This window comes from Erpetoichthys calabaricus, chromosome 1, assembly GCF_900747795.2.
Source record: "Erpetoichthys calabaricus chromosome 1, fErpCal1.3, whole genome shotgun sequence".
Classification (NCBI taxonomy): Eukaryota; Metazoa; Chordata; class Cladistia; order Polypteriformes; family Polypteridae; genus Erpetoichthys; species Erpetoichthys calabaricus.
The window spans coordinates 274,167,421-274,192,140 of record NC_041394.2 but is presented as its reverse complement, the minus strand read 5'-3'; the positions used below and the strand labels follow the sequence as shown (position 1 = coordinate 274,192,140).

The 24,720-nt window shown below is 36.2% G+C and overlaps 1 protein-coding gene across 1 annotated transcript in view; it reads right to left on the bottom strand.

Annotated features, from left to right (window-relative positions):
• mapk8ip2 (mitogen-activated protein kinase 8 interacting protein 2) overlaps nucleotides 1–24,720 on the bottom strand; it is a 229,654-nt gene that overhangs the window by 42,927 nt on the left and 162,007 nt on the right. The window contains exons 3-6 of the mRNA XM_051931561.1: nucleotides 13,914–14,147; nucleotides 6,275–6,353; nucleotides 5,694–5,888; nucleotides 3,222–5,570 (exon numbers count right to left, since the gene is read on the bottom strand). Of these exons, the coding sequence (XP_051787521.1) occupies nucleotides 3,222–5,570; nucleotides 5,694–5,888; nucleotides 6,275–6,353; nucleotides 13,914–14,147 (2,857 nt within the window). The remainder of the gene's footprint in view (nucleotides 1–3,221; nucleotides 5,571–5,693; nucleotides 5,889–6,274; nucleotides 6,354–13,913; nucleotides 14,148–24,720) is intronic.

Below are 24,720 nucleotides of genomic sequence, written 5' to 3'. Positions count from 1 at the left end.
CCTTATTAGCTTTAAAATTAATGTTTTTTATATTATATATGATTCTTTATGTCAACAATTCTTTAAATAGTTATATACCAATATTTACCAGTTTGAAGTATATTCTTGTACTTCACTTTAACCTGTTCCCATGTTCTCCTTGTGCTCACATTTGATCTGGAATTATGACATATTAAATAATAATTAATCTGACACATAGGAAATGAAACGTTGCATTCACTAAGTACAATGTACACTACTTAGCGTTTAATTTTTTTGGCCACTTTTTGCCAGCCGTCTTTTCTGGTCTGGCCTGCTTTTGCAGTGTTACCGCTTGTGCATATTAAATCTTGAAATTCTTCGTGTCCTTCGAATAAAAGGTCTTGCGCCGCGTGTGTGAAAAAAAAATGCGCCCGTTCTTTCGTCATTTTGTTACAGCCTATCAAAGACTTGCTGATCATGTTTTCTAGACTCAATATATATGGGCTTTTCACTCAGCGCGGGCGCGCGCATTCATCTCGTATGATTAGATCCAGCTACACTAATCTACTACACATCTGCGTTTGAAAAACCGACTTATCTGGATTAGTTTCACTGGCATTAACTCATTCAAGATGAGGCACCTGATCTCGGATGGTTTAAGCGACGTACGAAAAATACCCCCCTGGTCTCGTTTCTGTGTTTTCTGTGGCTGTGTCGTTAGCTATGAGCGGGCTTGTTGCAGTGCGCGTGCGCTTCGATGCGCCCTGTGTCCATAACCTTTGGTTAGTAATATGGATTCTTTTAATAGACTACACAGATGAATGTGTTAGTGCCATGCAGGATATTACGTTTTCCACACTGAAAACATTACAGAATGAAGTCCTCTAAATGTTTCTGTCATTCTTTTCATTGTCACTCTAATATTTTAAAAGAGCTACACTGAAGTACATCTCAAACTACTACAACTTGTTTTTGAAATTGTCATTATCACCTAAAAGAGCAATTTTTTCTATACTCATCCAGAGTAGCTCTCATGCATATAAAGGTATTCCCAGAATCAATGAAATTGGGCAGCTTTGCAACTTAAAAAAATGATTTTGTTAGCATTTGGATTTTTAGAATTGCAGATAATAGATAGTGGACCCACAGTCACAATATTTTGTTTTTATTCTCCCCTTGCCTTTCATTGTTATCTCCATCTAAGAAAATCTATAATGAAATCAAAGGGACATTAGTCTGCAAAATTCCTCTAATTCATTTTAATTGGTGTAGCCCTGAATGGGTCCTCTCACTGATTGCCACTCTATTCTGGGATGTTTGCTGACTTGCAACTAGGGCTGGGAAATATGGCAAAAAAACCAAAACCTTGATAATTATTTTTTTAAATTTATACACAATTCACAATCGATTTAAATATTTTAACATAGACATCACCTTCCACTATTATTTATAGAGTATATAGTATACACTATATATAAAACGACTTTCTGTGCAGAATTTTCTACACTTTTTATTTTTGGTAGTTTGATTTTTCATTTGCCATCCTTGTTTCTCCTCCCTGTAATCGCCACACTCCTTTCACAACACTTGCAGGCAATTTTCCTTATTCTGGTGATTATAAGTATTTCTTTTTTTGCACCCCTCACTTCTCTTCCCTATAGTTTAGAAACTCTTTCCATTACTACCACAGTCAGCTTGCTTTTAGATTTGTTTCCCCCCAAATAGTTTAGCTTGTGGAGCACACCAGCCCACTTCTTCTGTCTAAAATACAACTAAAGGTCTCTGGGGTGAACCACCTGTAGAGGGGTCCCTTCCTCCAAGCGCACTTTGATAGCACATTACAGACAGACAGCTTGTTTTTCTTTCCACAGTGGCCTGATCACTGCTGCAGGGTAAGAAGGCACGTTGTCTAACAGGATATTTAATAGGGACCAGGCCTTGTGTGGTGCATGCTGAAGCAGAGAGAAGAATACCCCCAAAGTTGTTAGTTGTGGACAGCCTTTTTGTTGCGTGCTTTCTTGTATTTGTTCCATTCTGCTGGTTATTTCTGTATTAAGTGCTGAAATAAATTGCATGTACTGCCACTTTGAACTGCTATCATTATTTTCTAAACTTGGCATTTTACTTTAGTTTGATCAACATGAGATCTTTCACGTTCAAACAGATTGCAGACAACCGAATTAAAGATACAGCCATTCTTTTGCAGCAAGCTTTTTTTTAGAGAAATACCACTTGTCTCCATCTTTGCATTAACAGGTTTTGACTGTACAAACATGACCATCAGATCAAACTAGGGTGATTGGTAGCCTGACTTTTGTTTCTTTGTTTGCATATCCATTGTTTCCTCCACTGTTTAACTGCACCAGTTGGTGATTAAAAAAAACAAAACAGCTATTTTTATTTTTGAAAATTTGCTTTAAAACATTAATTCAAATTAAACAATTTAATTGAAAAAATGACCTAGCCCTACTTGCAACCAATACTGATTAATCATGTCGGAGAATGACAAGATGAAGTGACTCTAGTATATTGGTAAAGTAAGATCTCATTAGAAAAAAACATATCAAGGCTTGTAACGAAATCTAAAAAAAGAGCATACTGTATATCATAGTTATCACACTAACCAGCAAAATTTTTGAACGTGACTAACAGTGCATGTTTAGTTTTGGCTGAATTATACATTTCATTTTTATCATGGCCCTGATCCATAAATGGAAGACCAAGGTAGACAAATATTAATTATTTGTACTGATGTACAGGTTCCTTCACTAATAGAATGGAGTAATGAGACCTGCCTAAATAAAACAGCATCAATCAAATGTAAAGGCTAAAAGAGGCTACATATTGTATTACCATTCTGTTGAATAACCTATTCAATTTAAGTATGTTACCAAAAATAGTATGTCACATTTTAAAATGATACTATATGATAATGTTATAATAAAAAAATCAAAACTGTAAGATATTTCTACAATATATATGCCAAACATTTAAAAAGTATGTTAATCATCCTTATCATTACAATAAAATGAACATCTCATATCAACATTAATTAAACATGTTAGAAAAATGACCTGGCTGTTTTTTTTTACCCCCCAGAAAGAGAAAAGACAAAAACAAATAAAAAATTGATAATTTACTATTTAAAAATGTATACATTTTACAATGTTATTATACAGTATTTAAAGAAATGCATCACAGGTATGTTTCAGAATAATGATCTTCTCATCAAAAGTTAAGAAAGCATCTGATTTACTTACTAGATGAGCGTGATGTGCTGTTCACAAATACATTCAGGAACTTCTTAGAAAACTGGACATCAGCTTCTGGAGATGAACCCTCTGAAGAGCTGAAGATTTCTGGTCTATCAACATCAACCCCAAATTCATCATCTGCTTCCAGGTCGCAGTTATCACAGAGGGTAGAGATTTCACTGTCATCACTTAAAACTGATGTGCACCTTTTCAAGCTAACTAGCTCCAAGGTTGTGTTTTCATCTACCACTAAAGTATACTTTATGGAGTCATATACCAACGACTCATCTATCTGCTTAGAAACCAGTACATTCAAAGAGGGAAGATCTTCTATGTTATCGTCTACTGTAGTAGAGTCATTTGAAATTTGACTATTGAACTGAGAGTTTTTGATGCTTTCCATAAATGATTCTTCATTGTGATCAGAAGAATATGTTAGATTGAAGCAATGGTTCGCTTGAGCAGTGGGTATATCTAAAGTTAAAGTGTTCTTGACTTCCTTAATGCGATTCAGCAAATTAATGTCCTCCTTGCTCTCTCGACCTTTATCTTTGTCATCCTCCAAATGCTCACTTATACATGGAGACAGGCAATTCTGAATTGTCATAGACAAATCATTGTTGGGCTCTGTTGCTTCTTTTTCCTGGTTCTTTGTGTCAACAATAAACTCATTATTTTTTCTAGGGCTTTTACTTTTCTCACACATTCCCAGTTCTGTTAAATTCTGTACACTAGCTTTGCTGTTATATCGATCAATGAAAACAGGAGTGATTGTATCATTAGTTGGGTTGCTTATGTACAAACATAAGTTTGAAGTTTCATTGGAACCAGCTGATTGTGCACTAAATTCTGAATACATTGTCTTTTCTTTAGCCACACTTTCAGAATCCAAATAATTACAGTTCTCTGTGCTGTCCACATCTCTGTCCAGTATACTTTGATTGCTTTCTTCTTTAGCCGAACCTCCTGTGCTTGATCCTAAATCTTCAATCTGGCTGCATATAGGTTCATTAAAGGTGTCTATCTCTATATCAGATGTTGGTGAAATTGTGTCCGATATTGAGTCAGACCTTTTGAAGCAATCCTCTGGACAGCTGATGGGATACGAGCCTTCTGAAATCATTTTATTTACAAGATTACTCAAAAGCCAAGGGGAATCAGAATCTTCACTTAAGTCTACTTCAGATTCCGAGTCAGATTCATATTCACTATTACCTTCATCATCTTCAGCTTCTGGCATAAGTTTGGGTCCAACTGGAAGATAAAATGACCTCTTGAAACTCTCTAAACTATGGTCTGGTTCAATTTTTAAGACTAACTGTCTTGCCAGGCTCTCATCTTGATCAGCAGGGGGTAGGGTTTCATCAGGGTCAGCTGCATGTTCATAAGTGATTTCAGCAACATCATGAAGCCCAATGAGTGACTGATCAACGTCAACTTGTGGAGGGATGTCTAGTTCTGATGTAAATGAAGTTATCATACTGTTGTCTGACTGACCAAGAAGTAGGGAAGTCTTGATAGCAATTATACCACTTTCAGCTTCCAACTCTGTCTCTAGTTCCTGGTCAGTTGTAGGAGAGCTGGCTTCTTCAATTGAGTTGGTGAGGTGTGAAGATCTGCCACTGCTGCTTTCACTGGTGAGGTCTAATTCTGTTTCTGAAATGGATGAAATCATATTGCTGACTAACTGACCTCCACAAGCAAAGGCAGCTTCTAGTTCTCTTTCAATGTCTGAATCAGATCCTGGTGAGTTAAGATCATCAAGGTTAAGACTAGAGGGTGGATATCTTTTACAGCTTTTACTGGTGAGGTCAGCCTCAATGCCAGGGTCAGAAGATGGAGAAGTCATTTCATTCGATGAGGAAGATGGATGACCATGCATACTTGCATGGTTAATTCTTTCAGACCTCAAAAATTCTATATCTGCTTGACTACATGCAAAACCATTATTGCTAAAGGATACAGGTTCAATTGAGGGAAACTCAACATAGGATGAGTGTTCAACCTCGTCCATGTTGTGTTCTTCCATTTGTTTGGATATACATTCAATATGTTTTAGCAAATCTTCATCTGACAAAGGAGAACTGGAGTCTTCACTTCTTGTTTTGCTTGTTTCAGAAGTCAAATCATATTCCACCTCTTTGTCTAATGCTATCTCACCAGCATAGATATCACTGGGCAGCTTTGGTTGACACAACCACTTTTTATCATCATAACTGGTCTTTTCAAGGTCAACTTCATCAGCTGGACTGCCCAAGGCTTTCTCTAAGGTATTGGAAACAGAGCTGCTTCCATCAGTGCTAGGCTCCAATCCAGTGTCTGAACTTGTTGACATTTTTTGCTGACCAAAAGACCCTGTTGAAAAGAGATATTGTTTAGGAGGCATCCAGCTGTCATTGAATGGCGAATACAGTGGAGATGGTGGTGAAGAAATGAAGTTCATATTATCCTCCCTGGGTTGGTCAGACATTTTTTTACCGTATTCCAAGGTTTCCCGTCTGTTGCCCTCAAAGTCGAACAGGAGGGGCCTGAGTGGTGACTGAGTCTGCTCAGTGTCCCCTGAGGCTTTTGTAGGTGTACCTTTATTCTGAGTTCCTGTACTGGGAGATGCAGGACATTCACCGTTCAAATGGTTTCCATCTTCGAGGCAAGAATGGGTAGGAGACAAATGTCCTAAAAATGGATAGAAAATTTTACTATGCTTCACTTTAGTCAACAAATAATAGAAAGTACTGAAATATTTTATCTATCTATCTATCTATCTATCTATCTATCTATCTATCTATCTATCTATCTATCTATCTATCTATCTATCTATCTATCTATCTATCTATCTATCTATCTATCTATCTATCTAATGCAATAAACAGAACTAGTTTCCAATGCACCTTGTAAGGTTCTGTCAAAAACAATGTCAGATTATGGCTCTTGTAAACCTTCAGTTCTAGCAGTGTATCTTTCCACTTCTAATACAGAACTAACATAACTAATCAACATAAAATTTTTAGTTAGTACACTGCATAAATCATTAAAGGCATGACAATTGAAAACAAGCTCACCATGTGGCGAAGAGTGACGCAGAGTCTCCTGCCAACTAGCTTTCCGTGGAGAAAGACTTCCATTATTGTTTAATGAATCCTGTTATAAACACATATTGTGAGTGTCAGTTATATTTCAGTTAAAATCCTAATTGTCTTATATTGAAAACTATAATTTTTTTTATCTTTGCTAAAGGATTATATAATGTAAATATAAATCAATCTTATGTGGTTATACACACATGAAAAAACATAGTTATAAATGATTGAATTTAACATAATATAGTAATGGAAAATGCAGCATATTAATATAGACAATAATTGATTTTTCCCAGAAATAGAAAGTAGATTAAACAAAAATATAAAAACTTTTAATATTCTGTCTTTTCCACTTCCTCATCTTAACACAGGTATGCACTGAAAAAATTGTTTTGATTATTTCATATAATGTTTATATATTTTTGGGCACTGAATTAAAAAAATGAAAGCCACTTTTCTCCATAATGTAATATTTGTTTTCATAAAATGCATCTTTATGCTGTTAATTTTAGTATTGTTTTTGGACTATGATTAATTAAATAACAATATTTTATTTTAATGATAATGTGTTTGAATTGAATATTTTCTAATATTAAAATCCATGTTTAATGCAAAACATTTACTTTTTTAACAATTACTAACTACAATAAGCACCGTTGGTTCATTGGTGGCGTGCAAGGTCTGTGTTTCTTTCTGGGTCAGCAGTCATGGCATACAAAATTTCCATGAATTACAGTATCTGTGAGTGGAATAGAAGAGCAAAGAATTTCCATTGGGCTCAGATGTAATGGCCAGTTTGTTAAAAGCTACAGCTTGGCACCAAAAACATCTTCAGCCCTTCATTAACCATTAAGCAAAATAAGCTCATGCTTAGGGCACCAAGAAAAGGAGACACCACAGAGTATTAACAAAAGTAGGAGAAAATTGTAAGTATAAATAAAGTTATAAGTAAGCAACAATAAGCATTATTTTTAAAACTGAAAAGTATGCTTTTGATCACTAAATTTTAGGAGTGACAAATGTGAAATCTTTCCTTAGTAGGTTGGATTTTAGGGCTTGTTTTGATAAACTCTGCTGAGGAAGTATTCAGTCAGTGAATATGAACATTTTGTTGAATTTGTCTTTATATAATTTTAGATCATTTACACAAAGATGTTTGGAAGGTAGTGATAAAGTCTAGTTAGGCCAGCTTGTTTTTGTTCAGTGGGAAACCAGAGAAATTGGGAAGAACAGCGCTTTGATAATTTACTTTTTACTGTTAATCTTCTTCCTGCGGTGGGTTGGCACCCTGCCCAGGATTGGTTCCTGCCTTGTGCCCTGTGTTGGCTGGGATTGGCTCCAGCAGACCCCCGTGACCCTGTGTTTGGATTCAGCGGGTTGGAAAATGGATGGATGGATGGATGTTAATCTTGTTTCATTTTTTACTGTGTAGCCTATACAATACTCATATTTTACAATATTCTGTGTCTTAAAAAGCATGCGCAATATATGTTTTTTTTTCTTTTTGTTAAGTTCTTCTTATTTTATTATTTTTCACAGTACAGATATTTTGGAATTATTTCAGTTTATTAAAATGATCCTTATGAAACGCATCATCACAGTAGAATTATCCACTGTTAATCCATTACATTTGGCCAACAGAAGCACTTAAACTGGATTCAGTCTGAAAAGTATATATGCATAGATTATACCATATTATATAACATAACTGTGATAATTTTTAATTATATCATTATATAGATTTTGACCATACTGCACCAAACATTTACATGTGTAAATGTTATCTATTTTTCCATCTCCCTGATGAGCATTTCCTCATGCAAGAGAAACTGTCCTTGCAAATATCTAGTATTTGCCAAGGATTCTGACTGCTGTAATGTATGAAGTACAAAATAAAAGAGAGGCCCTTTAAATGAAGTGAGGGTCCTTCCAAGATCAGAAATCCCTATGCATGTCTAGAGAGATTATTCACCTATTTTCTGAACTCCTTTTTTCCTGGTCAAGATTGTGGAAATGGTAGTCATAGCCAAACAGTAACAGGCACTAGGCCAAAACCAACCCTGGAGAAACCACCAGAGAAAGTAGTAATTAATGTCTACACTAAGAGCCTAATGGCTATTTTTAAAGTAGGAGTCTCCCCATCTTCTTATGACTATTTCACACTGTGTCTCTATATTAATGAACTGTATACTTTCATGACAGGGTGATTCACTTCAAAGTCAATACCGGGGCCTTGAGTGTGGGTTTCCATCCATATAAAAGGTACTGTGCCATGACTAATGAAAGAGAGAGCAACATGGCCCGTTGATTCAGGTCTTACCAAAGATGTAATCATAGGTTCAGAGGGTCCATATTGTCACATGTAAAGAGTACAGTAAGATTTCTAGGCTACTTCCACCCTACTACATTTTTGTTTTGCCTTTCGTCCACACTTCCCTGGTGATTTTAATGCCCAAAAATGGAAACTTTTGATAATGTTCTCCTGAGCTATATATTTCTGAAAATGCTGGCTCAGCATTGCACTATGAATGGGTGAAAGCTGAGACTTTTGAAAACGCAGACTCTAATCACACTTTGAATGTTTTTTTTTGCTTACTACATGACCCTTCCCTGACTAGTTCAAAGTTATTACAATGTCACATTCCCTGACTGATCACATTTCACAGAATAAACCCATATTCTAACATGGCAGGAAGAGAGGAGTTGCTTTCCATGGTTCTTGATGTGTTGCTTACCTGGATGCATCCAAATTGTTTCTCTAGTTTGAATTTGAATGCTGCATGCATACAGAAAAGGCAAATAATTTACCAGTCATTACAAAAAATCCATGGCCGGTGGCATATCCATCACTTCAAAGAAGACACCTCGTCTGAATCCATGTTGGGTATTTGCTAACACTTCTGTTCTAGCCATGAGCTGCTCAATCTTTCCTGAATAATGCCTTTCGTTAATTTACCAGTAATGTATGTCAAGCTTACTGGCGTATAGTTACTTGGATCTACCTTTTTTATACAACGGAATAATATTTCACAGCCTCCAGTCTATAAGAAATTGTCCAGTATGTAGACATTTTAGAAAAATTTGTGCCAAGGGTTTATATATGTACTCACTAACATTGTTAAGCATTCGTGGATAAATGTTATCTGGTTCTTATTGATTTTTTAGATTTCAGCCTATTTAATCTACGCAGTACTTCTCTCTCTACATTTTCCAATTCATTAATTATATCTTTTCTAATCCCTTTCACTTCTGGGAGGTTATCAAACTGTTCACACATATACATTTCTATAAAGTTCAAGTTTAAAGTATTTGCTGGTTTACTGTCTATATCTTCTAGCTCACCCTTTCTGTTCCTAATACTCTTTACCTTCTCCTTGACTGTTCTTTTACCTCTAAAATAATGAAAGAATCTCTTTGGGTCATCTTTCACTACTTACAGTATGTATTACTTTTTCCAGCTGTCTTTTAGTCTTCCTAATATCGTTTTTAACAGTTGCTTTCATGCTCTCATTGTTTCTAGTCTTATATGTAGTGTTTTTTTCCTTTGTATTTTCCTTGAAATTAAAGTTTTCTTTCATTTCTTACTGCTTCTAAAATTTGTGGATGTCTTGCATCATATGTAAATCACTTTTACATCAGCCCCATATCTCCTCAACTTTCTCCAAACTTACAAGCATATTCCAATTTGTCTTACTAAGGCTTTGCCACATCTGCTCAAAGTTTGCCCTACTAAAATTAATTTTTAAATGTAACTATTTTTTTTAGAATATGCACTTTGCCAAAACACTGAGAAATCTATTAAATTATGGTCACTGATCGTAATGGTTCAAGCACCTTTAACCTTTTAATTCCAACCTGATTATTACAAAATACTAAATCAGGCCTCTTCCATCGTTGGTGCTTTAACACAGTGTGTTAAAAACAGTTACTGATTACATCTAAAAACACCTGTGCATGCGGTCCACTACTTGGAAGGCTAACCCAGTTAATATTTGGATAATTAAAGTCATGTGCGAGTGTAATATCCTCATCTATACTTGCCTTGTTAATGTTAATAAAGATACAAAATAAACTACTGTTTGCATTAGTGAGTCTGTAAGACACTCCTAATAGTGTACAGTATCCTTGATTCCTGATGTTCTCGAGTCGAATCAAAAAATCCTCACTAAGCTGTGACCCACCATCTAAACTAATAAGCCTTGCATTTAAATTCACTTCTAGATAAAATGCAACTGCCCCGCCACTTCAGTTTTGCTTGCCTCTCCTAAATAGTGTGTACCTGTCTATGTTGCATTCCTGCCCATCTCTATTATTTAGCCAAGTTTCTGTTATTCCAGTTATATCAACATTATATGCACCTACTTATAATTTCAACTCATTTATTTTATTCTTTATATGCCTAGTATTTAGGAAAGCAACTTAAATGTGTTACTTATTCTACCAAAGCACTTTAACTTTAGTTGAGAATTTAAGTTACTCTGCATATTTGATATTACACTACTGTTAATCCCTTCATGTACAGTTCTAAACTTGGCCTGTCCTAACTTCCTGCCCCCTAATTAAAAACAATCCTTAATGACCCTACTCATATAAGCCATGCATTAAGCCTTCTAAACTCATCAGTCTTATCTGGATTGGCACATGGCACAGACATAACTTCACAGAAGGCCACCTTATCAATTTTGCTCCTCACCTTAGCATCTAGGTCTTTAAATTTGTATTGCAGAACTGACAGTCTTCCATTTTGCATGTCATTTTGTTTCAACCTTAAGAATGACAACTGGATCCACCCCAACTCCAAGCACCCCAGTCATTAGCAAATAATGGTTTAGATAACCTTAGCATTAGCAAAAAACAAAATAATAAAAAGCAAGATAAAAAGAATGACTTTGCCCCTATCTAACCTAGAAATAGTACACACTTGCTTCGTCCAGTAATCATTTAGCATAACCAGTGTGTAATTTCTGGAGTAACACAAGCAAAACATAGAAAATGGGAAATGACAGCTCAATTATTAGATGAATCCAATTAAAAGAAGAAACTGTGTTAGAAAGAAAACTTGCATCCATAGGGGGACCCCAGGACTGAACATGAAAACCCCTGAAACAGAATATGATCAATAACTACATACAGTTCAGTTAAACATTATTCCTTTAGTAAACACACTTCCACAGTCAATGTTTTAGCACCTACTGTATTGTCTACTGCAATATATACAGCACACACATTCTGGAACTCGCTTAATCCAGTCAAGCACTGCAGAAGTCAGGAGGCTATTTCAGGAGTATCAGGTGCAAGGCAGGGACTAATCTTGGACAGGACCAGTGTCCATTGCAGTGCCCGGTCAGGCACACACTCACACTCAAATGGAGTTAATTTTGAATTTCCAGTCAACCTACACCCACACATCTTTAGGATGCAGCAGTGAAAACTACGCACACATAATGACTAAGCAAGAATTTCAATCTGCCAGTCAGCAGCGCTGTGCCACTCTGCCTTGCACCATATGCTTGCTGGTTTAGGCTTCAGCCCCCCTGTGTCCCTGCTCAGGATTAAGCAGGCTTAGAAAATGGTATGTTATGGTAGCTGTGTTACCTGGCTTTGTACTATGTAACTAAGTGCTTGTTTGTATACAATATGTGTAGTTTATTTTTACTAAGGGTTAATATTACTGGCAGGCAGTGTGGTGTAGTGGTTAAAGCTTTAAAGCTAGGACTTCAGAATTATGGGTTCAAATCCTACCACTAATGCTGTGTGACCATGAGCATGTTACTTCACCGGCCTTAGCTCCAATCGGAAAAACACAAGAAATGTAACCAATTGTATCTCAAATGTTGTACACCATCTTAGATAAAGGTGTCAGTCAAATAATAATTAATAATTATATTATTATCCCACTGGAGCTGCTTACTCTTGAACGTGCTGCACACAATTGTCCATGAGTAAAACATTTCTGCATTAGATCAATTCCTGCTTTTCCTTGTGACTAGGCTTTTTTTTGTTGGTCATTACAAAACTCAGTTTTACAGGAAACTGTATCCTTTTGAAGTCAAACAGGTAATCAGTAAGATGAATGTTAAATTTGAGTATTTATTATTAACATTATTAGATGTTTATGATTGTCATTTGTTTTACGTCATTCTCTTAAGTATTTTATTTCATGTTTTTAGTGAGTTGAATGTGATTCCACTTTTTTGTCCACAGAGGCAAATGAATATGTATAGGAATTTTGGACAGTGGGTTTCTTTGGGGTCATACCTATTCAAAATAAGCACACGTGCCTGTATATGTAAATGATTTCAGAGGTCATGTGGGTGTCCCCTTTCAATGCCCGTGTATGTGACTGTATATTATAAAACAGTAGCTCATGGGGGACCAATTAAGCTTAAACTGACACTATCAGTCCTAGCTTGTCCTGGATGAGAGGACACTACTTCTGCCTCTACTTCTCTCTCCTTTCCTTTTTGCTTCAGCTGTGATCACCATCACAATGCCTGGCACCCTCACTGAAGCTTTATAGTGCTTGCTAACCACTGAGCTTTTCATCTTCCTTGATCTCCGCTGAACTTTCTCCTTCCATTTTATACCTGACTGTATGTGCCAAATGTGATCAAATCTTTTTTACTGTTCAGGACATCTTCCCTTCTTCAGTCTCGTTGTTCGTGTGGCCTGTCAATCACTTCTCTCCATCATTCATTTGGATAAAGCCCTGCTGTCAGCACATTGCAGAGCATGTATTTTAGCATGTATGTTCGCATAATATGAATAAATATCGACAAAAAAAATGAACAAATAAACATCACCAAATTTCAATCAAATCAGTCAAGTATTTTTTAGATTTTGGGGTATTTAGTTTTCTGTTTTAGGTTAGGTTTTTACCCCTAAATATTCATATATTAAAATTTCCTTTATTAGCAGATACTGTACATACTGTTCTAAATGTACAACCTGCCATATTTCATTTTTTAAACAAAATAGAAAATGGAGTTTTTGTTGATGAGTGAGTGAGTTAGTTAGTGAACTTTGAATTTTGTATCTACTGTATAGGTAAATATTGTGACTAATAGGGGGATGTATGAGCTCCTCAAACCCCAGACACAATAATGCAAACACAGTTCCTGGCTGCAAACAAATGATTTATTGTACAAGTACCTCTTTATAACAGTGTCTCTAATAAAATAAATCCTTCTCTTTTTCTCTCTTCTTTCCTTCTCTTTCTCTCTCTCCACTCCTCCTCAGTGAGTTTCGTATGTCTACTCTCCCGACTCACTGTGTGAGGAGGAGTGGCTTCCTTCATACCAGATCTGGGAATAGTGCCAGTGCTATCGTACTGCATCCACGAAGCACTTCTGGATTAGATGGAACCACTTTAAAATTAGGAAACCTCCTCCTCACAGCTCCCTCTGGCAGGTCTCAGCAGGGCAGCTTGTTAGAACTCTAATTCCCATGAAGCCCTGCAGGCACATATATACGGGAGATCCATCAGACAGCTGCTGCCACCTGTTGTATTGGGGTGCACATAGCCCTGGGTAGCGGTCTCCTTTCACTGTTCCATTACCAGGGCGTCCCAACCGGGATGCCAGCCAACTCTTGTCTTCTATGACAATATATATGTATTTACCTGTGAGACTGGGGCACTGAGGTTCAATGTAGTTGGCCTGCTCTTTAGTGTAGTGGTTGCAAAGGGTGAACCAGGGGGAGAAGCAGATGGAGATGGAGGCATATCAGAGTCAGGTTCTTCTTCCTCTTCATCTTCTTCATCATCGTTATCATCAATCATTTCAAACTCCTGGAAGTCATCTTGAAAGGAACACACTGGATGATGTAGGTCATTCTTTTCAAGAATGAGGCAATCCTGTCATAAAAATAAATAAAACAATAAAGTCAGAATTCTAACCAACATTTATTATGGCTCATTCAAATACTGTATCCACCTGTTTTCTGTTCCCTCTTTGTCCAGTTTAGAGTTGTGGAGCTGCGGTCTATCCTGGAATCATCGAACAAAATGAAGGAAAAACCCTGGAGAGTGTGTGTCAGACCAATACAGGGCAAATTTTCACACTCATCCATTATGAGCAGAATTTAGAGTGTCCAGTAAACCAGGTGTGTCTGTATTTGAATGTGAGACAAAATCTGAAAAGTGTGCGGACGTGAAGAGAAGATTCAAAAACTGCACAGAGAGTAAATGGCCATGGATTTGAACAGCAACATTTAACATTGAGCCACTGTGGTACCCTTCCAAATTTAATAAAAGGAAAGCTTAAAAAAAGTTATTCCATGTAACTAAATTATATAAGTAAAGGAATCATATGTTATAGAAATCACACTTTAAATATAAAACTGTTATACATTTGCAAGTAAACAAGGTAACATTTGCATATACAACGAGAACAAAATAAACCCCTCGGAGTACAGCATTTAGAAAAAGAGCTAAAAATAGACAACTTTTCTTTATATTGGCATATTGATTTATATGATCCTCTTACAATGACAAAGACATTTCAGAAATTAAAAGTGACAGCCAGTAGATCCTCTATTCAAATTAACGTTTACCTTCCTAGTTATTTGCTTATCCTCAGCTTTATTTACTCATTGTAAAATATGCCCTACTTTTGGATGCATGCTGATTTTTCAATTCTCAGTCAAGATTTATCCCAACAATTTACTCTGGCTCAAGATGTAATCTTGAAATTGAATTATTGATTCCCAACATATAATTAACACTCTGCCTCATTTAGCCTGATTCAATAGTAACAATCAGGACAGTGGTAATGGTAAATATACATTTTCTTATCTTAGCCTTTTGTTTCTGCAGTTGTTACCATTTATGTTATCTTGAAAAGCAGATCAAGAAAAGTCTTCCTCCTGCAGATATTGCCTGGTGTTTGTTAACAACTACTGATGAACAAGCTAGATGTGGCGTAGCAGCAACTGAAATCAATCAGCCATCTGGTCCAGGCATTGAGAAAAAAATGATATTACCACAAGTCAAACGTCTGCTGTTTGGACTACAAAAACTAGACCACTGCACACTTTTCTTTACTTCTAACGTCAATTTGCCAAACTGTCCAGCTCACCTCTATGAGGCATAACAGCCCTTTAGGAGAAAACAGATAGTTAAAATGGTTCCCTTTCCACCCGAGAACCCCTCTTTGTTTTAAATGCTATGGGCATATTAAAACCCTACTAAGATATTACACAATATTGAATCAATGGGGCATTCAGAAGGTATTTTTAATAGAAAAAGCATCTCAGCAGTTGCTCATAATTGCTTTTTCATCTTTGCAAACATTTCCAGCTGGGTCATTCAGATGGAACAGACAGCTTTTAATAAATAAGCTGCCCTTCTGTATCGAATTACCATAAAATTCAGGTGGTCTGTTTGGGAAAAAAATGACCCTATATTACCAATTTCCATTTTGTATATACATTTTTTATTCTGTGGTTTTCACTTCTATCCATTCATCTGTGGTTTCATTTTTGGCTAATTCTACGTTTATTAGTAAAGCTAAGGATAAAACTTCTATTTACACAAGAAAATCCATGGTAATGGACACTTGGGAAATAAATCACAGAAATGTTAACATGGATGAATATTCATTCAATACTGCAATAGTGAAAAAACTGAATACCAGTAATCCCTTTTAATCATTTTGAAAGGCAAAAGCTCCATTCAGAATTCATGTTACAAATTCTCAAAAATATCTGTGATGATATTTACCTTGATGAGATGCAAAATCCAAATACAATGCAAAAGACTTACAGTGTCAACAAATATTACTAATGCTTTCATCTTGACTCATATTTTGAGATATGATTTTTCATCAGAACTACTTTCTGTTTAATGTGTAGATCATCTGGACCTTATGATGACATACACTGATTGAAGAGTAAAGAGGAAGCCTGGCTAAAAATTAGAGCTTTATTTGAAGCACTTTCAGAAAAAATGAAGCAACACTAGACAAAGAAGGACAGTACATTGTGTGTTAGACAAACTTCATCGGTTCCCAAAACTGCTTGATTCAATTCAGAATTGCAAAAGCCCATCTGGGCAGAACAGGATGAAATGCACAAACCAAATTGGAATGGAGCACCAGAGCACATTTACACTCATAGCCACATTTTCTTGTACAGGATCATTTTAGAGTCACTAGAAATCGAACAAATGTCTTCATTAGGTTGGAGGAAACTGGAGCAACTAAACCCCAGTGTAGACAAGGAGAGTGACAAGACTTGAAAATTGACAGATCTGAAAAAAAAAACTAGGCATAGCGCAGGTAGTTTTAAAAGTACTGATACTTTTAAAATACAACATATACTCCTTAAATTTTACATTATCCATCATAACAAAATTTAGATTAGAATAGATTTTTATAGGCCATGCATACAGTTAAACACATTACATCTTAACTTGCACTAGTTTGTTTAGAGCATACATTAACATTTTATCGAATTATACTGTACCCATACCTATAAATATCTGCATCTATACATTACAGTCAGCCACTTGAACAAAATACTGCAGCATGGGTATAACTAGCCAGTTGCAGAAGGCAGCTTCATCAATTCATGTATGTTATGTTTTATTTGTTTGGATTTTGCTAGTCTTTTGTGACAGGTATTCTGCTATTAACTGCTGGTAAATACAGAAAAATTACCTGAAACCAAACATATAATGTGTGTTGGAAGCAAAGTTAACTTATACAACTTATACAAGTGTTACGTTATACTGTTAGCTTGTTACAGTATTGCAGGAAAAACATTAAATTACACACTGCAATTGACTGCTGCTTTCTTAGTGATTCATCTTAAAAATTACTTTTTTTCTTTGAGCTACATATATTTTTTCCTTAATTCATCAAGATAAAATACTTTTCTTCCACATTTAATTTTTGTTGGTAAGAATTTAGCCAGAGTATGTGAGGTGAGATGTAATAGAAACATTAAAATTAAATTGAAATGATAATTTTTTATAAGTATTTATATATATAAAATAAAATGTCTGTCTGCCTGACTGTAGGTTCCCTATATAATCCTTCACTTTTTGACTGATCTGGAGCAAAATTTACATAGTTGCTCTCTAGGACAATACGGGCTACACATACTACTTTGGAACTCAAAGTTTTGACCCTTGGGGGTCCCAGTGTTTTTTTGTCTTTTTTTTCTTGTGTGCTACAGCTTGTAAACCAATGCCACCTATTGGCTCAAAGCAAGTATTACAATCCTACACCCTTTGACTGATCGTGACCAAATTTTGCATAGTTGCTCTCTAGGACTTTGCGGAAAGGATAGGCTACTTTGGAGCCCAAAATTTTGACCTTGGGGGGTCCCAGTGTTGTTTTTTTCCGTGTATGCACACCAGTGCTACCTGGTGGCTCAGAGCAAATGAAACATCCAAACAGACTAAAGCCAAACTGGCAGAGAAAATGACCAGAGCTGAACATTAATTACCCAGGCAATGGTGTATGCTGCTTCTACCTACTGTAATATACAAAAGAGTATCATGTGCTATGCAGCAGGGCGATGGGTGAGGCATGATCGAAAAATCAAAAGGTAGTTGTTTAGCCCCTTCTTCATCAGCCTTTCTTCATAATTTAACCACTGCAAACTGTTCACCTTGACCTAAGAGGGAAAGTCAGATGTGACAGAAATAATGGTTACAAACTAGCAAGCAGTTACCACAATTCTGGAATCCAATTGGACCCCAAAAAGAACAAATTCTCGACTCACGAAAGCAGAGACATTGATAGAGAAGCAGTGTGAATGATGGATGGGACAGCTAGCAATAACTACAGGGTTACCATTAAAAAAGAAAAAAATCACATCAACCTTTGCTTTCTTTCCTTACCCCATTCTACAAATCCAGGTACTTGGGCTAATTTTTAATTTACAAATCAGTGGATTGTTGTTCAGATCCTGTACTGAGATATAGTCAATACACGGTTCACCCTACAGAGGGAACATGGAAGCTAATTTATCTTTCAATTCGTTCATTTGGAAAACAGAAATGTATTGATCAAGTCAGAATGGAACTGCATTTTCAATATTTGTATTCATCGGTAATATCTCTGTTCTGGCATGTGCTCACAGTGATGACACAACTAACATAAGTAAAGTATTCGTTAGGCCTGCAAGTGTAGACGCATAAAATAAAAACAAAACCAACATGCCATGTGTTAATACTATTGTACATTAATAAAAGAAAAATCACTCAAGATAACTTAAAACACTTGTTTTCTAAGATGCCAGGAGATGACTGTTAATGCTGCAGTTATTCTATATTTGAATCTCTGTAACAGCGGCTAATATTTTTGATTACTGCATTATTATTGTTGGTAGTGCAGAGACTAGTACTGCTTCCTCTGATCTCTGCAGACTCAGGTATTAGTACACTGCACAAAACAGGAAAGCCTAGTTAGAACACAAATACACATTGGTACATGGAACAATTCTACTAGCCATTGTACCATCTCTTGTATGGTCTCTCTTGATAGTATACTGACCTTACAGACTCACGAAGATGTGCCTAAGGGGATAGGTACCTGAGCTGGTAATTAACAGAAAGAGAAGCAGCTCTCTGATGTGATGGAGACAAAACAGGGACTGCTTGAAATGACTGTCTTTGCAAGTAAGGAGATACTCACACATCCCACTCATCACCGTCCAAAAGGTTTACAAAATTCAAATATTTCTTGTTTCATTGTTCAAACATTTCCTCTATTGATGATATTTTCAATAAGTTGATCTCAGTATTAATATGTCATCTGTATATTTGTGATTATTCAGGTTATTCAAATTTTTGGGTTTAAGATTGTTCAAAAAGGTATTTTAGGCTAAATTATAAACATATTATGTTGTTCAGATACTACTTAAAAGTGTTTTCAGTACAGTATTTTCATTTCTTTGTGATTACATCTTGCCTGAAGAAGGGGCCTGAGTTGCCTCGAAAGCTTGCATATTGTAATCTTTTTAGTTAGCCAATAAAAGGTGTCATTTTGCTTGGCTTTTCTCTACATTCATAATGGCTAACACGGTACAACACCCTAGTACTTCATTTCTTTGCAAAGCAAAATTTAGCAGTCTTACTAGATCTAATGTAAAAGCACATAAAATAATATCTAATATTGGTATTGGTCAAAAATCAAATATCTGTTGAGATGTAGTTAAAGAATTACAGTATATACTATATATATATATATATATATATATATATATATATATATATTATATATATATATAATATATATATATATATATATATATATATATATATATATATATATATATATATATATATATATATATATATATATATATATATATATATATATATAGTGGCAGGCGGCCAGGGTCCATGCCCGGTTGGAATGCCCCTGCACACTATATCCAGGGAGAGCAGCCCTGGTCAGTGCAATACCTCCTCCTGGATGCTAGATGGCCTCCCCCCTGGGTTGGAGCGATGCCTCGGTTTCCCAAAGGGCTCCATAGGAACTGGTGTTGGGTGCAGCCCTGTTGGGACCCGCAGGCACCGCCAGGGGGTGCTGTGTTTTGACTCCTGAGCCCGTGTGGGCAGCATATTCATCACACCAGGAAGTGCAGCCGGAACTCGGTGATCAAGGACCTGGAGCACTTCCGGGTGAACTATAAAAGGAGCCAACAACCACCACTAAGCGGCCAGAGTTGGGTGGGAGGAGGACAAAGCTTGCTGAGGAGGAGGAGTGGTTGTGCCGAGAGAAAAGAAAAGTGCTTTTGTGTTTCATTGTGTGCTGTGGTTGGGTCTGTGTATTGCCTGTGGGACACAGGGAAGATGTGCGCCCACAGGGGAAGAATAATAAATAATTGTTTTATTTCACATGTGCCTCCTGTGTTCAGTCTGTGTCGGGTCGGGTGCTATATAGTGGCCTTATTACTATATATATATATATATTTTTAACTTTTCCAGTCTTTTAAGAACATAGCTCTCCATCACCCAAAAAATTGTTTCCATATGATCTGGCATATTCCTGAACTGTTTGCTGGGTAGAACTTGAAAATTACGTTCCTAAAGGACAAGTGGTGAGGATCCTGTAATTATTTATTGCAATACAGACTAACAACCTCCTGCTCATACAGCCTTAATCTCGATGAGACATCAGTCAGATTTAGTCATTTTGTAATGTCCACTTCCAAGGATTTAAACATCCAGCAAGTCTGACAAAGGTTCTGGTAAAGAATTTATAGGAAACATATTTTTTTTCTGATTCATAATTTAGAATCTTATTATACACCAGCTGTGCTAACCATCTAAGACGGGTTGAAATCTAGGTAATCAACAGAAACCTCACTGCTAACCTCTGCAGTGCACCATGCAATGCATATGTCTCTATTATATGCCATTTGGTATTCATGAAAGCAGTGTTAATGTTTGTGATGCACCATCTATAGGAATGACAAATGCAATGCATTTTATTACTAAAAATGTTTGTGATGCACCATCTTTTGGAATGACAGAGACATAGCACCTGGATGAACACACAGACAGACACACAGACACTTATTGTTTTATTAAGATTGATGTGTTGGTTTAACTGTGAATAATACGCTAGTAGCCTCTCTGCTTTAAGTGATTGTTAACTACCCTGAGATAAATGTTCGTACAACTCTAGGTTTACCTGTGCATAGTGTTTGCTTTTAGCAGTTTAGTCATTGGAAATGTTTTGCCCCATTACAATTTCTTGTACGCTTCTCTGTCTCTCTCTGTTACAGATTTAAGTTTTCTTTGAACAGCTTCATGCACTTTCTTTGAAACGCCTCACTGCACAATTGCTACCAGCATGGAAAACACTTTCACTTTCCCATTTCTAGACTAGGTTTCACCTAAGAATGGCTTGCTGGAAGGATATCATCCATGAAATGGTAATCACCGCTTAGTTGACTTGTGTACTATCTAGGTCTTCACTCTCACCTGCAGAGTACATTTTTCTGCTCTGAATTAAACTAACAAATATACTCTGATACTGATACTGCCAATCAGTTATGCTCCACATACACAGAGCAAAACAACCATGATCATTTACACTACATTTTGTTCCTATGCATTTGTGAACACACCAAGAAAAAAATACAATTATTGATGGAATGTTCTGCATGACACCAAATAATAAAAATAATAATATAATAACAAGAATACACAAATGTTTAACGTTAATATCAGTACACCAGCAAAGCCAAGGCTCCTCATTGTTGCATTTCTTCTTTAAAGGATCATGGGTATACAAATTTGTCTGCCACAAGCTCTTCATATGATGATATGTGCCAGAGTTTCAAGATAAAATATAGAAAAAGAAAAGCCAATTGTTTTTAATTTATGCTTTGCTATGCCAAAAAAAACTGTAATCTGTTAATTAATTTTTCACATTGAATTTATTTCTTCACAAACATACTATATATCTATTTGGCACGTGAAACTGCTTTCTAAAGTTAATCACTTTTTGTAAATTTAAAATAATATCTAGCTTGCACTGGCACTTTACATTGCAGTTTATGGGGTGCACAGGAAGAGCTTAAAAATTTACCAAATACTTCTGTTTTTCAAGCCAAAACAGTTGTTGAGTATTGAACTGCCTCTAGTGTTTTACACATATTGTAAAATAGTTTATACATGTTGTTTCTGAACAAAAAAAAAAAATTATGAAGTTTAGCCATTTTAAAAGGAGTTTAGCCATATGTGATAATTCAGCACTCATTTTCCTGAACAACAACTTTTAACTCCACCAGGGGTGGTTTTCTCCTGACACAACAAATCACAGTAAACTTTTTTGTGCCATGTGGTTGGTTTTGTTTTGATTTACTCATGTATTTAGGTGAGAATCACCCAAACAGAAAATGTACTCTTACCAAGAAGAAATTGGAACAGGAATAAAATAAAATCATTATTTCCAGATTCCTTTTGTGTTGATCAGTGAATTTTGCCAAAGTGTTATTCACAGTGAATTTGGTGTGTTCACATTCATCCCTTGTTCATCAAATTATTTACTGATAATTTAGCTGGTTTAAGAGAATTTTTTTTAATACCTTCACCCCATAATGCTTTGCGAGGCGAGTGAGACATTGATGTTGCATTACAGACTCTGTGGGACAAGGGCAGGTCGATCTTTGAGTTCCATGTCAATACAAGAGAAGGAAATGCATGCCTTGTGCATAATATTTAGCCACTTGGTGGGGCAAGAGTGAAAACAAACCTTGAAGGAGCCTGACATAGAGCAGACTCTATGAAATAATAACAATAACGAAAGGTTTATTACTATTTACAAGATGTTTCTATCATTTTGATAGTAGAAAAATTGCAAAGCATTAGCACAGACAGTTCAGAGCAGGGGTGGGCAATGATGGTCCTGGTGGGCCAAAGTGGCTGCAGATTTTCGTTCCAACCCAATTGCTTAATTAGAAACCAATCCTTGCCAGTCTCAGACCTTATTTAATTTTATGGTTTGTTAGTCTGCAATTTTAGGTTCTTATATCGTAGATTTTTTTCCTTTCCTAGGATATCATCCAAATAAGTTGAAGCCTAACATGGATCATATTTTTCTCTTAAATGTATTACTAAACCAAATAGAGCATGATGAATCCACACGGGTGTAACTGGAGACAAATTAGATAGAGACCTGCTGGCTCCTTTGTCAATTTTCATTTTTTTGCTAATAAGGAGCCATTAAAAACAGTAAGCTGTTTAAGACTGAAATAAGCAATTAAGGGTGGGGAACCTTAACAAGTGAAACCCCTTAAAATGAAGCATCAAAATGTCACTTAAGCAGTAAGTGCTTCATCAGCAATAATTGACTTCTCATTAAGAAACTGGGTTAGAACAAAAACTTGCAACCACTGCGGCCCTCCAGGACTGACATTGGCTATTACTGGTATAGAGAACCCTTCAGCGTGACTTCAAAAAACAGAACAAGCCAGCAGTTTCAATCATGACATGCCACTTTGAATTTTCTGCCTTCAAAAGACATATATATTTTTTCTGACTTTTGACTACGATTTTGACATTTCTGCTTTGTTTTGATGAAATCTATGATTGCGCGTCTATGATTGCGCGTCTCTGACTGCGTACTTTCTTCTTTGATATCATTGAGACATGGTGCAGTCGTTGGCACTGCTGCCGCACAGCTCAGGTGACCTTTTTGGCTACAATAATTGGTCCAGTATAGTTGGCAGGCATTTCCCAAGCCCTCAGGGGCACTTTAAAGACAACTGCACCATTATAATCCAGTCAAATCTAGTTCAGTTAGTCCTTCCCCATTGACTTTAACGTAGTTCGCCAAGTTTGCCAAATATCGTGAACATTTCTGTGATTTCAGGGACCTCATGGCAAGGCAAACACGGCAATGTTTGCTCATCACTACTGATCAATACTCAACATTTGCCTTGACTTGAAAAATTGATGTATTTGGTAAATGTTTACGGCACCAGAGCAGGCAAGATATTTCTTTTTTAATTTATACAGAGTGATTAACTTTATAACACAGTTTTGTGTGGTAAATACATATGTGCCAAGGATGTGAAGAAGCATTTATCCTTTAACAAAAATGTGTTGCTAACATAGTGTAAGATTCCCAAGCCTGCTTATTCCAGTTTAGGGTCACAGAAGGCCAGCGTCCGTCCTCGCACCACTGGGCACAAGGCCTGAACTTGTCCTGGACCAACATTGTTGGGCACACTCCAGTACACGCCAGCACTTACACTCAAGATGGCTGATTTAGAGTCACCAGTTAATGTAACTTACATGGCTTTGAGTATGTGGGAAGAAAAGTGGAATTCCTGTAGAAAACCTTACACAGACGTGGAGAGGAAAGTACAGCACACTGACAACAATCAAACATGGGATTCAAACCCAGCAGAGCTATTTTTAATAGATTTGGTTTGTTTTTTGAGTTTTGTTTTAACTTACATACTGCCACTTCTCAGCCTTCTACATTACTCACATTGTTGCTCCCGCTCATAACTCTAGACTGATTTTGAAAGTTCTTCAGATTATCTGTTGATTAGGTTGTAACAGATGTTACTAACAGAAATACAAAATATATTCTACAAATTATTATCATTGTTAACATATGTGCGTACACTGGCATGGTTGTTGGAGTGAAGATTTAGAAATTTCTCCACTTGGCCATGTTGAGATCAATTGTGACACTATAAGAACTGACAATAGGATGTGCACACATTTGAGAAATGCCTAAAACGGAACAGTAGGCCAATAACTTTTATTTGGATTTTTTTTTATTTTTAACTGATATACTTTTACCTGTTTCCTTCTAACAGGACTGCAGCAAGAAAGTATTTTGTGGTCTAGCTTATGATATAAAGAAAAATATGTTTTTTGTTTTTTCTGTCTGTTTATAGTCTTTTTCACTTTAAATATTTGCATGTATGTTTGTGCATATCAACAA